At 39.0% G+C, this 13,948-nt stretch overlaps 1 protein-coding gene across 1 annotated transcript; it reads right to left on the reverse strand.

Moving 5' to 3' along the window:
* Window positions 1–4,284: 4,284 nt before the first annotated feature.
* Window positions 4,285–13,948, reverse strand: LOC103703146 (digalactosyldiacylglycerol synthase 1, chloroplastic-like). Its single transcript, XM_008785892.5, has 7 exons — window positions 13,193–13,948; window positions 9,198–9,230; window positions 8,483–8,570; window positions 6,738–7,222; window positions 6,344–6,610; window positions 5,766–6,115; window positions 4,285–5,672 (listed from the first exon to the last, which is right to left on the reverse strand). The coding sequence occupies exons 1-7, from the start codon at window positions 13,805–13,807 to the stop codon at window positions 5,138–5,140; spliced, it is 2,373 nt and encodes a 790-aa protein (XP_008784114.3). The 5' UTR covers window positions 13,808–13,948; the 3' UTR covers window positions 4,285–5,137.

The following is a 13,948-nucleotide window of genomic DNA, read 5'->3' on the forward strand; positions in this document are numbered from 1 at the left end:
GAGTTGTCCTTCACCTTTACTTCCTGCAATGCCATTGTTTCTATGGCATTGGTGTGTGGTGGTTGTCTCCATCCATTATCTCCTTTTCGTTCCCATCACATATTAATACTTGTGTTCCTTAGCCAAATCGCTTTGGACAAGCCGCAAAGATAGGGGTAGAAGCTACACTTGATTGATGGGGTGATAGTTCTCTGCTAGTTTTTTTCATCCATTGGATAAGCATCAATAGAAGAGAATATTTTTTAAAGATATGATTAATTAGCAATGGTCTGCTAATCTCTTTTTTATTTTCACTTGCCCACAAGAACAAATTAGTACTTGTTGGTGGTTGCGTGCAGGAATCCCTGTTTCCCATGCCAATCAAAATTGTTAGAAAGACTTTCTTGTTTGAATTAGCCAATTGTTCCTTGAATTGCTTTATCAAATACACGCTTTATAATTGCACGAGTCTTCTATGTCCAACCTACCCATATGGTTGGCGAGTTAAAGTTGAGCAAGTTAACCGTTTGATCAAGTGCAACTAGATTCTAATTTGAGAGGTCATTTGAGATGAAAACTTGATTTCGACAGTGTTCGTCGAATTGTAAGAATCTAGCATACATATGATGCAAAAAACACCATCCTTTCATGAACCGGAAAGCATGGTTATGTGCCGCACCTTGTATCGTTCTCATTATAAACGAACCGGAACGTCTTCTATAATTTAGTATTGGTAGACATATATTACGCACCTTATTTATTTACAATGAGGGAAAACTTAATGGATGGTTATCCTAGAAAAAGATGATAGGCATTTTTTTTTTCCAACACTTTATCCACTCTCTTTTATGGTCACTGTTTAAAAAGCTAATATAGGACATGTATTTACTAAAGGAAAAGACCAGTTGATGAAGGAAAGTGAAAAGCATGGCTCGTGTACAAAGATACAATCCGCAAGATAATTATATCATGGATAGTAAAAATGATCATTTCTCAAAAAAGAGCAAAGATGAGCAGCTATGGAGGAAAAAATATGTTCGACTCATGAGCCAAAGCTCGCCATAATAATTATAGTATTTAACCTTTTGTTTAGCAACCAAAGATTTTGGATTTGTATGTGGGTAGTGCTATCCAAGTATTGGGACTTGGCTAATTAACTTCAAGGGGAGGATGAGGTTGGAAGTGGTTCTCCTTTCATATGCTTTCTCTTTTCTTGCCGCAACTTGGATGTATATATTTACTAAAAGAAAGCGAGCAAAAAAGGTTTTGTGGACAAACTACAAACATGCACTCAAAATGGTTATACCTTTGCTTAGCAATCAGGGGATTGGGTTCGTATTTTGGGCAATGCATGCCCAAGTATTTGCGCTTGGCTAATTAAAGTTGGCTGGGAGGGGGCATTGGGGCATTTTTTTTTTTTTTTTCTTTCCTGGTCGGACACATCTAATAAAGTTAAAAAATAAAACATCACGAAATGTCCTGGGCTGATCCGCATCCCGAGTCTACAAAGTACCACCTGTATGGTTGGCTGCATAAACGGCCATCCAGTCCGCGGCACCGTTAACCTTCCTAAAAACGTGCTTGGCCTCAAGAGCTACTCCGTCTCTACCCATCGACCAAATATCATGCAGCAAGGGGTGGTCCCCTCCTAGGCTACTCGGGCCCTCTTGGATCCAACCTATCACAGTGACCGAGTCCCCTTCCATAATGATGGAGGTGGCCTACAACACCCGTCGGGTGTAACGAATGCTCGCCCATGCCGCTCGCAACTCAGCTCTGGGAACAGTAGTATCCAAGCTGACAGCCACCAGCCGCAACCACTCATAAGCGCGAATCCCTAATAACGAAACTCACACCAACTCTGATACCACCATCCAAAACCGACCCATCGAAGTTAACCTCGAGGAAGCTAAGGGGTAGGGGCTCTTAAGTGAAGAACACCATATAAGGCGCTACCTGAGCATGATAAGAGTCTTAAATATCCCTAGCTATCAAAGGCCCGCCAACCGGGGAACCTCAAATAAGCATGATAGGGGGTGTTCTCCCTCCCTTTCTTCAAAAGAATGAGCTAGGCATATTGCTGATGAGCCCATTTATGATAGGGATCATAAAAAGCTTTCAAAAAGATAGCTTGTTGTCCGCCATTATATAAGCTGATATGGTGAGCCTACATTGTTTATCAATTCATAAATCAAGTTTAAAATGTGGAGCTGGTCTTTTGCATTTTTGCAAGGAAGGAACCTAATGGAAAAAGTTATGGACTGTGGAGTTTTCAATGGGCCTAAGACCCTCGGGGCCGTCTCATTCTGTTGGCCCACCATTTCAGCCCTGAACTTTTGTAGCCCAAACTACTGTTTCTCTTTGGGCCTCTTCTGGGCTAGGTCAAATAGGAAATGGGCCCAATATTAGTGCAGGTCCTACCATCTTGGTCCATCAATGCCCAAGACAAGGGTGGCCACCTAAGGCTGGGCTAATTGGACTAGCAACTGTAACTGGTCCGTGAAGGCCCAATCTGGCCAATCATTTTAATCTTTGGTGATCTCTCGCCTATTGCCTCGAACTAGAACCTGTTGACCCTCTTTGGCTTTTTCAGCCACATGTAGATATTTCTAACTAATTGTCGCCCCATCAAACCCTAATGAAAATGCAATCTCTGTTTTTGGAAATTGAAGTCGTTCATGCTCGTCGATAATAAAAATTTCAAGCCAAAAAAGTTATTATATAAAACCGAGCATCATTATACATATCCCTTCCTAATGGTTATATAGTTGTTATATCTTCCTTTTAAGGGCATGTTGCATATCACCATTGTTGTGATCATGAATTGGGGATTGTTCTAGCGATCATACCTTTCTTCTTGACAACAAGAGATTCTGAATTCGAATCTTGAATGATATATCCTCGAATACTATAACCTGGAATCTGGATAAGTATGATATGGATAAGTCTCCCTGCCTTTTTTTTTTTGGAAAAAAGCCTATTACACTTAAACTATAAACACTGCTATGATTGTCAACAAATCGAGATCCATTAACCGTTAGGTAGACCTATACCATTCATTCCTTTATTTTTTTTATTCATTGCTTTATAAGATACAATTTTTGTGTAGATTAGGCACATCCTTTTTCTGGTAAAAAAAAAAGAAGTCAGGCACATTCTTTAGGACAAAGCCATGTCGATCAAGGCATACTTTAGTAGGCACATTTCCCCACGGTATTTTGATCCGAGTAGCTCACATAATTGACACACTATACTTTTCCATTCAAGAGGCCAGATTTCTGTAATCAAATCAAAGCATCTAGCCATTTCAAATAAATAAATCAATCAATCAATCAAAACATCTAGTAGTTTGCGCTCACCAACTTGCCGCTTGCCAGCTCCAACTCCTCCGCAACCATGGGACGTTGTTGTCTCCAAGTTAAAAGTAGCCATCTTAATGGGATCTATGGAGGGGGTTCATTTGATGGTAATGCATTGTTAAATTATTCGTCGAGCACTAGGAGAGTATGCCCCCTCTCCAATCTACTTAGCATAGCTAAACTAATTTTATAATCCAATGAAAATGGTGATTCCTACCATCTCATAAATATTGTGTTCGTGGGTTTTGGAACTCTGGTGGATGCCTCCCAAGTCTTGCGTTATCCTGCCTCTTCTCTTAACCCCTTTCCACGAGCAAAAGGAGTTCATGGTGAAACCTGGTCCTAATGTTACAGCGCAAAATCTAGAGAAAGAAGTAGGCAATCGGCTCTCAGCCTTGACTAAAGTGATATTGGGACCGCAGATTTAGAATATATTTGGTTGGAAGGAGTTGGACTCTGAAATGGGAATAAGAATAAGTAATTCTAATTTCAACTATTCATTCTATTCTGATTTCAGAAGGGAATGAAAATGTGCCAATTCCTCTAAAATTTAATCCTTACTCTCCTTTAGTATTTGAATCCAATTCCGGCCGCAAACCAAATTCATTGAGGGATGGGCATTCCAAATTAACTTTTAATAAGACCTACAATTTAACCAACCAGCTATGACTCTTTCAGAACATGATTCAAGCAATCTTCCTTGCCTTTTGCTTGGCTCCCTAGTTGACATTTGAAAGCTATAACTAACCCAAATGTTTTGTAGGGAGGAAGATGAGAAGAAGGTTTACAAAAGGTGAAAGGAAAACAATCAGCCCACGGATCATGTAGCCAAGAATGATTTTCCTGAAATGTAGCCTCCTTTTCTTTTTTTCCTATACAAAATTTTTTAATATACAAAAATTCCACCGGTCGAACATAAGGAAGAATCATAACTAAGACGGCTTGATAAAAAAGAAACAGAAATAGCTATTTCAACGGTTCACATTGGCAAGCACATTAGGCGCCAATGCCGTTACAGATGAAAAATAAAGAAGTGGCAGTGGTAAAATTCAGATAATAGATACAAAGAAGTGGCTACCACATCATACATTTACAATGATTACTCATATGGTACCAAAGCTCCTGCAGCACAATCCCTTCATCAAATGAGAGTCTAAGAACTTGTAACTCAACATCTGCAGAGAGTTTTCTCTCAAGTTATTCACCAGAGAAAGCAGCTTGATTCAGGTCCTCTATTTCTGCCGTTCTGCACCCTAAGCTGATGCTTCAGAAGTCAATATATCCATCACGCAGCATCAGTCTCTCTTTTTGATGATAGACCAACATGTGAGAACTGCAAAGAGCCAAACCTCAGACAAACTTAACCCTACCTCAAAGATTGTTATTTCAAACTTGAGATTTTGAATTGCTTAACTGGCCAACAAGGATGCAATGGATTCAAGACGACCAGCCACCAAAACTTCATGCATATTTCCGCAGTTCACCATAGCCAGCTGAATAAGTATTATTCACATGATTTCCGTCGCAACTTCCATTTGTTTTCCTATGTTGCAGTTCATATTCACTTTTAAGCATGCCACTTTTTCTGAAGTATGATTCACTAAAATGACCAGCGTGAGTGAAGAATCAGTAATCTCATGGTATTGCTTCCTTGCATAACAGCTTTGAGAAATGGATGAAGACGCACAGCGATGGAAGTCAAAAGGATTATGATATCATCATATGCACATAGCTTTGGGAAAGCTCCCAGCCTAACTAGGTGAAACAGTATATAAACTGTAGGATATTGTCACAGGGGTTTACCAGCCATATACAGGGTTCTGTACCCGAGGTGGCAGGAGGTGCAAATCCATGCAGTGTTGCTTATTATAATAACGTGTACCTGGTATTGCTCCTGTAGATAACCTCAGGATCTCACTCCCTGTGAAACAATAATGAGCAAATGCCAATCCCCCATCGACAAGATCTGATAAACTTGGCATTGAAATTGATTTCTTAATATCCTTGATGTTGTTGCCTCCTTCCCTGGACTCGTCATTGTTATTACTCAACACTCGGTCAAGCTCGGAGTAGTCCATGAATCTCTGGGTTGCAGCCTCCCACGATAGGTTATATCTCTGCTCAGGAGTGAGAGGTTGGGGTTCATTGGCCATTGCTTCTTTCACTCTAGCAATGAAGTCCTCTGATGTCTTGTAAGTCAAGCAGTTTGGAAATGCCCTGAAGAAATCATTTGATGGGTGATCTGCGCAAACAACAAACTTCCCCATAGCCAGAGCCTCAGCTGTTGCCGTGCAGAGGACATCGCTGACACTAGGATTGATGAAAACCTTATACCTGTGAATACACAACCAAATAATAGCATCAATAATTAATGGAGAAGAAAAATGCAACAATATGTGCAAGGTAATTTCCTTATGCAAACATTACCCATGAAGTGAATCATCTGCATGATCCCTTCCCTTAAGGAAGTTGAGATTCAGGTCCAACTTCTTGGCAGCAGATTGAACTTCATGTGAGTCCTCTCCATTTCCATACACATCTAACTTGAAACCTTCTAATTCATTTTTGTGCTTCACTAACAAATCTATTAATTCTTTATAACCTTTTGTCCACACCATCTTTCCCAGAAAATACGCTCCTTTTGAGAATGCCTGTTGTCCGTGCTCCCTTTCGGCTGCTACTTTTTCTCCAACTTCAAGAAATTTGGGATTCACACCATGAACATTGCAGATAACAGACTTGGGTAGATCCTGCGTTGCCGCAGAAAGACGCAAAACCTGCATGACAAACATCATTGATTAGTTCAAATATAAGAATATCCTACTCAATTCACTTCATGTTGTGCAATATGCTATTATTTATATAATATAGTATTGCATGGTCCAGCAAAAGAAAGTACCACCAATTCCCCCACACTAAACATATCAGACCATTCAAATAGTTACTATCATAAATGAAATAGAAGCAATACATGATAGAATCATCAGAAGATTTAGAAATGAGACCTTATGGCAGTGCGCTCTCGCGACCAAGTTGTTAATATGCTTGACCAGGAAAGCTTGGATAGCTCCATTCTTCTCCCTTTTGATATACTCTAAGTAATTTGTGTGAACAACACCAACAACATGATTAAACTTATCAGTCCAACGCTTTCCATGATGGTACCAGTTTAGGTGCTCTGGCTCTTCCAGTATGGCAACATCGGCTTCCTTGGAGGGAATAAACTGTGAAGTGTCGCCAGCAGGTATGATGCTCCGCCTTCCTTTTGAGAACTGAAGCCAAATAAAGTACATGTTAAATAAGCAGACTTTGTCAAAAATTCGCATGAAAAGTGCATGACAAATATTTCCATTGGACACACACACACACACACACACACACACACACAGAGAGAGCTACCTTTCCTGGATAAAAAGAGATCTTGAAATCTGCTTTAAAACCAACTCTTTCCTCCAGCCAATTTCGTATGAAAGCTTCCTGCTCTTCTGGAGAACTAAAAGTAATGCTGTTAGGATAAACCAGTTCCTGGTCTGACTTGCATAGCCAAGGGACCACCAATGTTACATTTTGCTTTGCAGATTTAGCCAAATATGCAGCTCTAAATAGTGGATTTACAGCAGTTCCAGTCATCCATGGGAGACTGGCAGTGGTCACAATTGCAACATGATGCTTCTTTTCTGCGATGTCACACTTACTATGGTCAGTCCAAAAGCCACCATCATAGTGATGCCCTGTGCTTAGGAGCACGCTGGCTATCCTTAAATCAAGTTCATCAGTGATGCTCCCACTTCCGATTAAGGATGCTTCCTTCTCAGAAAGAGAATGACATAAGATCTGATCTTTGCATCGGCTGCACAAAATCTCAACTATTTTGTCGCATATATCTACAGAAATAAAATGTTCTATGGGATAAGATCATATGACATATTGTTTTAGAATAAGCACATACTTGTACAGATCTAGACAAAAAATTCCAAAGTAAAGCCAAAATTTCAATAAAAGCACAAGTTCCTCATGCAACCCAGTCAGAAGACATGAATATCTGGAGTAATGTACATATGCTTTTATAAGTATATGAAGGAGAAATTTCCTGGATTCTAAATTTTTAATGAAACTCATGCCTCAAACTTCAATACAGGCAGTGACGAGACTTGATCTGAAGATCAATTATCTTTGTGCTTTCATCTAACTACTAAGAAATAGTGGCATAAACTATCATCAATAACAGATGGCATGTGACAATGCAGCTCTAATTGGCTATGTAACGACAAAACAAAGAATCTCACACATACAGAGAACAAGACAAGTGAAAGTAAGATGTGGTAAGAGGAAAGATGTGTATGCCCTAGGTGCCATATCTTTCTGTGAAACTGGCTAGGCAGTGAAATATTCAACAGAATCAAGAATATTTCATTATAAAATGGCCCAGTCTGTATGATAAAACACAAGATGATTCTAAAACCTGAAGGTTGTATCATTACGGACATTCTTCAGTGCTGTTGGGTGGAAAATTAAAGACCAAAACATTTCAGAGGCATGAGGATTTTGCCAAGAAATTCACATCCATGAGTTTATTGATAGAGTCAGGATCACAATAATGTTTCAAATAAACCAGTAAGAAATCCAACAACTTGGGCCTAAGGCTCATAGTTCTGAGTCTCATGAACAGGTGAAGCAAATACAAATCAGACAAACTGATTTACAACAATTAGAGAAGGCAAAAAAATATGTCAAATGGCAAGATAGCAGAAAAAGATTTGCGAATACTTTCTCTAGAGATCATTGCTTGACCTGTATATTTAGATCATACCATCACAAACTCACGCATTTTAACTATAGAGAGGATATCGTGTGCTCATAATTACAATAAAAAATGAACGAGAAAGTCAAGTTAGCAGATGTGACAATATTATCTACTTATTGATATATCATGGTTGTAAGATATAAGTGGTGGAGACCAAGTATCAGAGATCAACAGCTAACTGGTGAATTGGGTATCTTGTAATTTTAAATATACAGAAAGAAATTAAGATGTGGATTATTCAAACAGGATAAGCTATAGATATTAGGTCTTTTAGCAGTGTCAGCCAACAGTCATAAGCAACAAGTCACAAATAAGGTTTTCAGAGACAAGTTCATTGTACCTCGTCTTATGCCAATTTGATCCAACAATGGCCCAGATTGCTTAACCAGATTTGCCAAAAGTTCAGGTAGATCCAGAGGTGGAACTTCCTGTGCACAAATATGCATTAGTATATGCATAAAGACGATAACTAAACCTGTGCACGAATAAGCATTAGTATATGCATACAGACAATCACTGATTATCAAATGTATCTATATATTTAGGCACCACACTCATTCAATTTAACAAAATAAAAAAATCGCCACTAAAATTTCCGGTAGTAGGTACAGCACTTGATTTTCATGAAATATGACGGAGACGATAATGTCATTAAACAAACTGCCGTCCAAAGAGCCAAGATGTAGTATTAGCTTGCTGTAAGAGATCAGATGAAGTAATTCTTGTTTTTCAAGGAGAATAGATTAACCATGTTGCAAATTGTGATCAAATCTTAATATCCAAACAATACATCTCTCACCACTTGTAGAATATATAATTGAAACCTCAAGCTTATAATCTAAATTATTAGGAGAAGTTGTAAGAAAAGAGGCTAAGTTGCCTGCCCATGTTTCTTTACATCTACAGCAGCAAGAAGAGAATAGATCCAAGTCATAAAACGTAACTAGGAGAGCATATCAAATCTTAAGTATAAGCCCCGTGAAATTTCACTTGTGAATCTGAAAACTGATGTCTATCTAAAAATAGTGCTGATGATAAAGACATTTACAACCAACCTTTGATTCTTGAGGTTCCTTGCAAATTGATCTCTGCAACAGAAACACATAAGCAAGTAAGTAAACAACTTGAAAACTTTCCTTTCAAATGCAGCAATATACAATTTCATAGAGAAAAAGCACAAATTAGAGAGGGGAGGATCATATTGAAACACTGGTGACCTTGTAATAGCTCATGCATTATGTTTTTGTGCTCTTGGGATGCTTGCATGGAGAAAGTGCACTATGTTATAGCTTATTGAAAATGTGTTAACATGATGGTTACAGTCATATTCACTTTCAACAAAATTCTTCAGCATAACCTAGAATATTTCCCAGAACAATAAAAAAATATGGCCAAATCCCACAAGCTGAAATCTCAAGTGACATTTAGAGCTTGAATATCTGGAAGGATGAAATTTAAAGGAAAATGTTTCAAACTGACTGGTACCAAGGTGTGTTTATGAATGTGAGATTAAGAGAGAATAACAATTAAAGAGGACAAAGAAGAGAAATAGAAGAGAACCTTGCAGAGAGTGCTTCTATATTTAGCACCTACTACCATACTGCCAATATCTAGCCAGATATAGGCGCCACATGGCGACACCAATGCTGGTTTAACCACAAAAACTCATAAATCTCAAGCACCACAATACAAAGAACATACACCAATACGCATGCATTTGTCTTGTAAGTTTTTTATTTACGTATATATGCATTCATATGCAATTACAAGTTCATATCATATTGCCATTTAATTGAAAAACATATATGCAATTTTTTTTACAAAGTAAGGTCTGAACCAGGTGGTACGAGGCATATCGTACCACACTGATTTGGTTCTGGTATGCGGAATGGAGAGGCATACCGACACTCGGTATACCGAACCAGCCGCCGTACTGGACATACAGACACAATAATAGAGTGGCACCTGTACAAGGCCTGGTATAAAGATGGCATACCTCGATACAAAGTGATTGTTCAAAAGGGTCAAGAATACTCGAGCTGAATTGCATGAGGAAAAACAAAGCCACGATCACTATCACAATAGTCTCTTTAACTTGGCCATACATACGGTAGGTACTCTTTCCTAATATGATATTATTCCGATAATTAAAAAAATACATATCAAGACAAGGGCATCTCCATCGTAAATATGGGTGCTAAACAAAAGGAACATATCCACCTGCAGGGTGCAACCGAAAAAAGAATATGTTTCTAAGATATGGACCCTAAACCTTCTACCCTGAAAGTCATATCTATGACATTGAGATCCCCAGCTCATTGCATCCATGCTTATATTTCTTCAGTTTTACACGACCACTACATCGTGCAGAGCGTTTTGCTAGCAAACTGTTTTCATCCTCAGGGTGAAATCCACATGATGAGCTGCTCATAGGCATTCCTAAACAAAAACAAGAAAGGGATACAATTACCAAGGCAGTCAACAACAACTCACAAGGTAAATTGTGGTTAGCTATGTATGCCTCTAAATCACAGAATAGGAAACCACCATCCACTTCAACCCTTGCATTCAGAGATCCTCATTAGCATTAACCACAGAGTAACCGTCCATACAATGGCTTGGAACTTGACCCTACTATACAAACAAAACAAGCAACTTAATATTCCATCACCCCTCCAATTATCTGAAGATATTTTAACAACCTCAAGGGAGGAGAGAGTTGAGGGGCCACAACCCCCCCAAAGGTTCTCCATATACTCTTAACCATGGTCTCCTAACCCAAAATCCTAATCACATTACATTGCTTCTCTAAATTATGGATCCTAACAAGCATTCAACCAGATCTATGAATGAGGATCATTTGTTTGATGGTACTTTAGGAAGGTAGGACTCGTTCACCTATTTTGGCAATTCATTTAAAATTCTAATCAGATAAGAAGCAAGCTTCTTATCAAATGAAGTATTAAATAGCCTATCGAAAGAGTCAAATATAAAGTTTAACAACATCCCCCCCCCCCCCCCCCTCTGCAAAGAAAAAAAAAATATCAACAGCAAGATCCATGGCTCTATTTTTCACTGAATTGTACATATCTTAACTCCCCTTTGTTTTTCATTTTTTTCCTCATGATCGTTCTCTTCTTATTTCAATATCCCTTAAAGGTGAATTGTCCTCTACTATACAAATTTATCAAGGCCAAGAGCCAACAATTATTTTTCTTTTTCCCCCTTTCTGGTTCTCCTTTGCCCATTCCTAAAAATAGATTAGTTTACAACAGCTGTCATTCCCACATAGGTAAGCATGGGACTGACAATCAAAAATTATTAATTGGATTAGTTTTCTTTGAGAGAAAAAAAAAATGTTTGGATTTGTTAACATTATAAAATAGAAAAATCATCGTTGCATATGAAATAGAATATTTTCTAAAATTTAGAAGTTAGAAACAACATCAACTGACTCTTCTACTAGCTTGTCAACCAAGTCCTAGACATTTCTTATCTAATTATAAACTTGTCATATTTAAATAGCATGGTCTGAGTAATAATCATTATATAAATTCTTGAATTATTTTACTTCTTTTATTCTACTAAAGGTTTGTTGTAATATTATAGCGGCTCATGATGGTTTTAAACCATTTCCAATTAATACTTATAGAAACATTAGTATGATTGTGTTGTATTAGTCCGTGATTTTCTTTTTTGCTTGGCGCCTCAGTGTTATAATCCTGGCTCCATCCCTTACCTCAAGAATGCGAAAAGTTCCTCCTTACCCAGCCTCATTTTCCCAACCAATAGCTTTAGACTCTTTGCTAATAAGAGGCAACGAAAAATAAAGATTAATAGCCTATTAAGTTTATTATACTCACAAATATGCTCACACACACACACACACACACATACACATATACATATACACACACACATATACACACATGCATACACGTATATACATAGAGATATATATATATATATATATATATATATATATATATATATATATATATATATATAATTTGAAGGAACTTTTTTGCTGGTCACTCTATAATAACAACATACTTAGTGAATAAACCAGCAGGTTTCATTAATGCAAACAAAAGATGCATAGCTTTCAGCATATTTTCAGACTCCCAAAAAGGGCTTCCATGCATCACATGAGAGTGGATTACACCGAAATCCCACCCATCAGTTTTTTCCAATGATGTATGTAAGCAAACATCAATTTAAAGCAACTGATGAATAGATCTTTCCATATTTTGACATTACTTAATCAATACCATTCAGTGAAGATTTCTTAGACGTTATTCAACAGCCAATTTCTGTAATATAATAAGCTTTATTGATATTGACACATGGAAGTTGTATTGGATGCAATGTTTAATAGCTTTTATGAAACTAGAAAAGGTGGAAACCTGGTCAAATAATGGAGTCAAACTAACATAACATTGGACAGTTGGTTGAATGATACTAAAGCTTTTTTCAAGATGTGCAGAAAAGCCAGTGATTGACCTAAGCAAGCCTGATAACCTCTGTGAAATCTATCTAACATGAAAATATACCCTAGATGACACTTCATATGCAAACATGACAAAACATATTGTAGTTGGTGAGTTAGGTGCTGGATGATGTCACATCAGCTCTTTCAGAAAATTGTCTTTCCATAACTTCCAGTCCAACAACCTCTAGATTTGCATGATTTGCATTTAAAATGTAACTATCACCAATTTCTTTAGACAGAAACTGAAGAATAATTGTTTTGCAACAAAGAAAAATTCTATTTGTATCATCATTCTACTGGAACATGATAACCCTAGGAATCCAAACTATAATAAAATTCAGTGGTTTTAGAGATGTTTATCACACAGCCCTGGATATCGATACCTTCATGTCATTGTAACGATCCCAAAACAATTTGTTCTTAACATTTAAAGGAAGAAGAATGGAAAGCTCTAATGCTACAAAAAACGAGGTTTCTATTCCAGACCACCATACAAACTAACAAAACCCTTAAGCGTAAAGAGAACTAGATTAGTTAAAGACAAAGATAGGGCCTTACCAGGCTCGATTTCACTTTCCTGACGAACTCGCTGGTCTTAAAGTTCCCAAAGATCTCGCTCGATTGGCTCTTCCTCTCAAGCTCCTTCAATCTCATCTTCAACAACCGAATCGGCTCCCACTCCTTCCCCTCCTCCACCCCCTTCCACCGGACCTTCCTCCCCCGGCCCCGAACCCCATCCTTGCTGAGATCCAGAAACGCTCCCACCTCATCCACCTCCGCGACGATTGCATTCTTGATCCCCGAGAGATCGATCCGGATCGTCGACTTGGGGCTCCACTTCTCCAGCACCTTCCGGCTGAACTCCCGCGACGAGTACGCTCGCCGGATCTCCGACAGCTTCGGCTGGATCCGCTTCACGAACTCGAGCTCCGGGATCGACCTTTCAACTGGCGGCTGCGGCGGCGCCGAGAACTTCGACGCCGACTGTAGGAAGTTCTCCAACTCGCGGTCTGCAAGGTTCTTGAATGCACTGGCTCTGGCCCGCATCAGCCGGAGGTCGGCGCCCGCGAAGTCCCGCACCTCCCGCCACCCCTTGGAGAGGAAGGAGAAGGCCTTCTCCGCCGTGCCCGAGCTCGACGCCTCCGGAGGCGACTCCATGCCGAGATTGACCATGTCCGCTCCTCAGGTTTCTTGGACGCGCTTCCTCTGGAATGCCGTGGACGACGAAGAGAAGAGAGGGACGGCGGCGAGAGAGGGAGCAGAGGAGGACCAGGAAGGCGGGGATTATTGACGGGAGCAGTGAGTGGGGCCCGG

Source organism: Phoenix dactylifera, chromosome 13, assembly GCF_051530095.1.
Source record: "Phoenix dactylifera cultivar Ajwa chromosome 13, Ajwa_hap1_PhDact_Kaust_v1.1, whole genome shotgun sequence".
Classification (NCBI taxonomy): domain Eukaryota; kingdom Viridiplantae; phylum Streptophyta; class Magnoliopsida; order Arecales; family Arecaceae; genus Phoenix; species Phoenix dactylifera.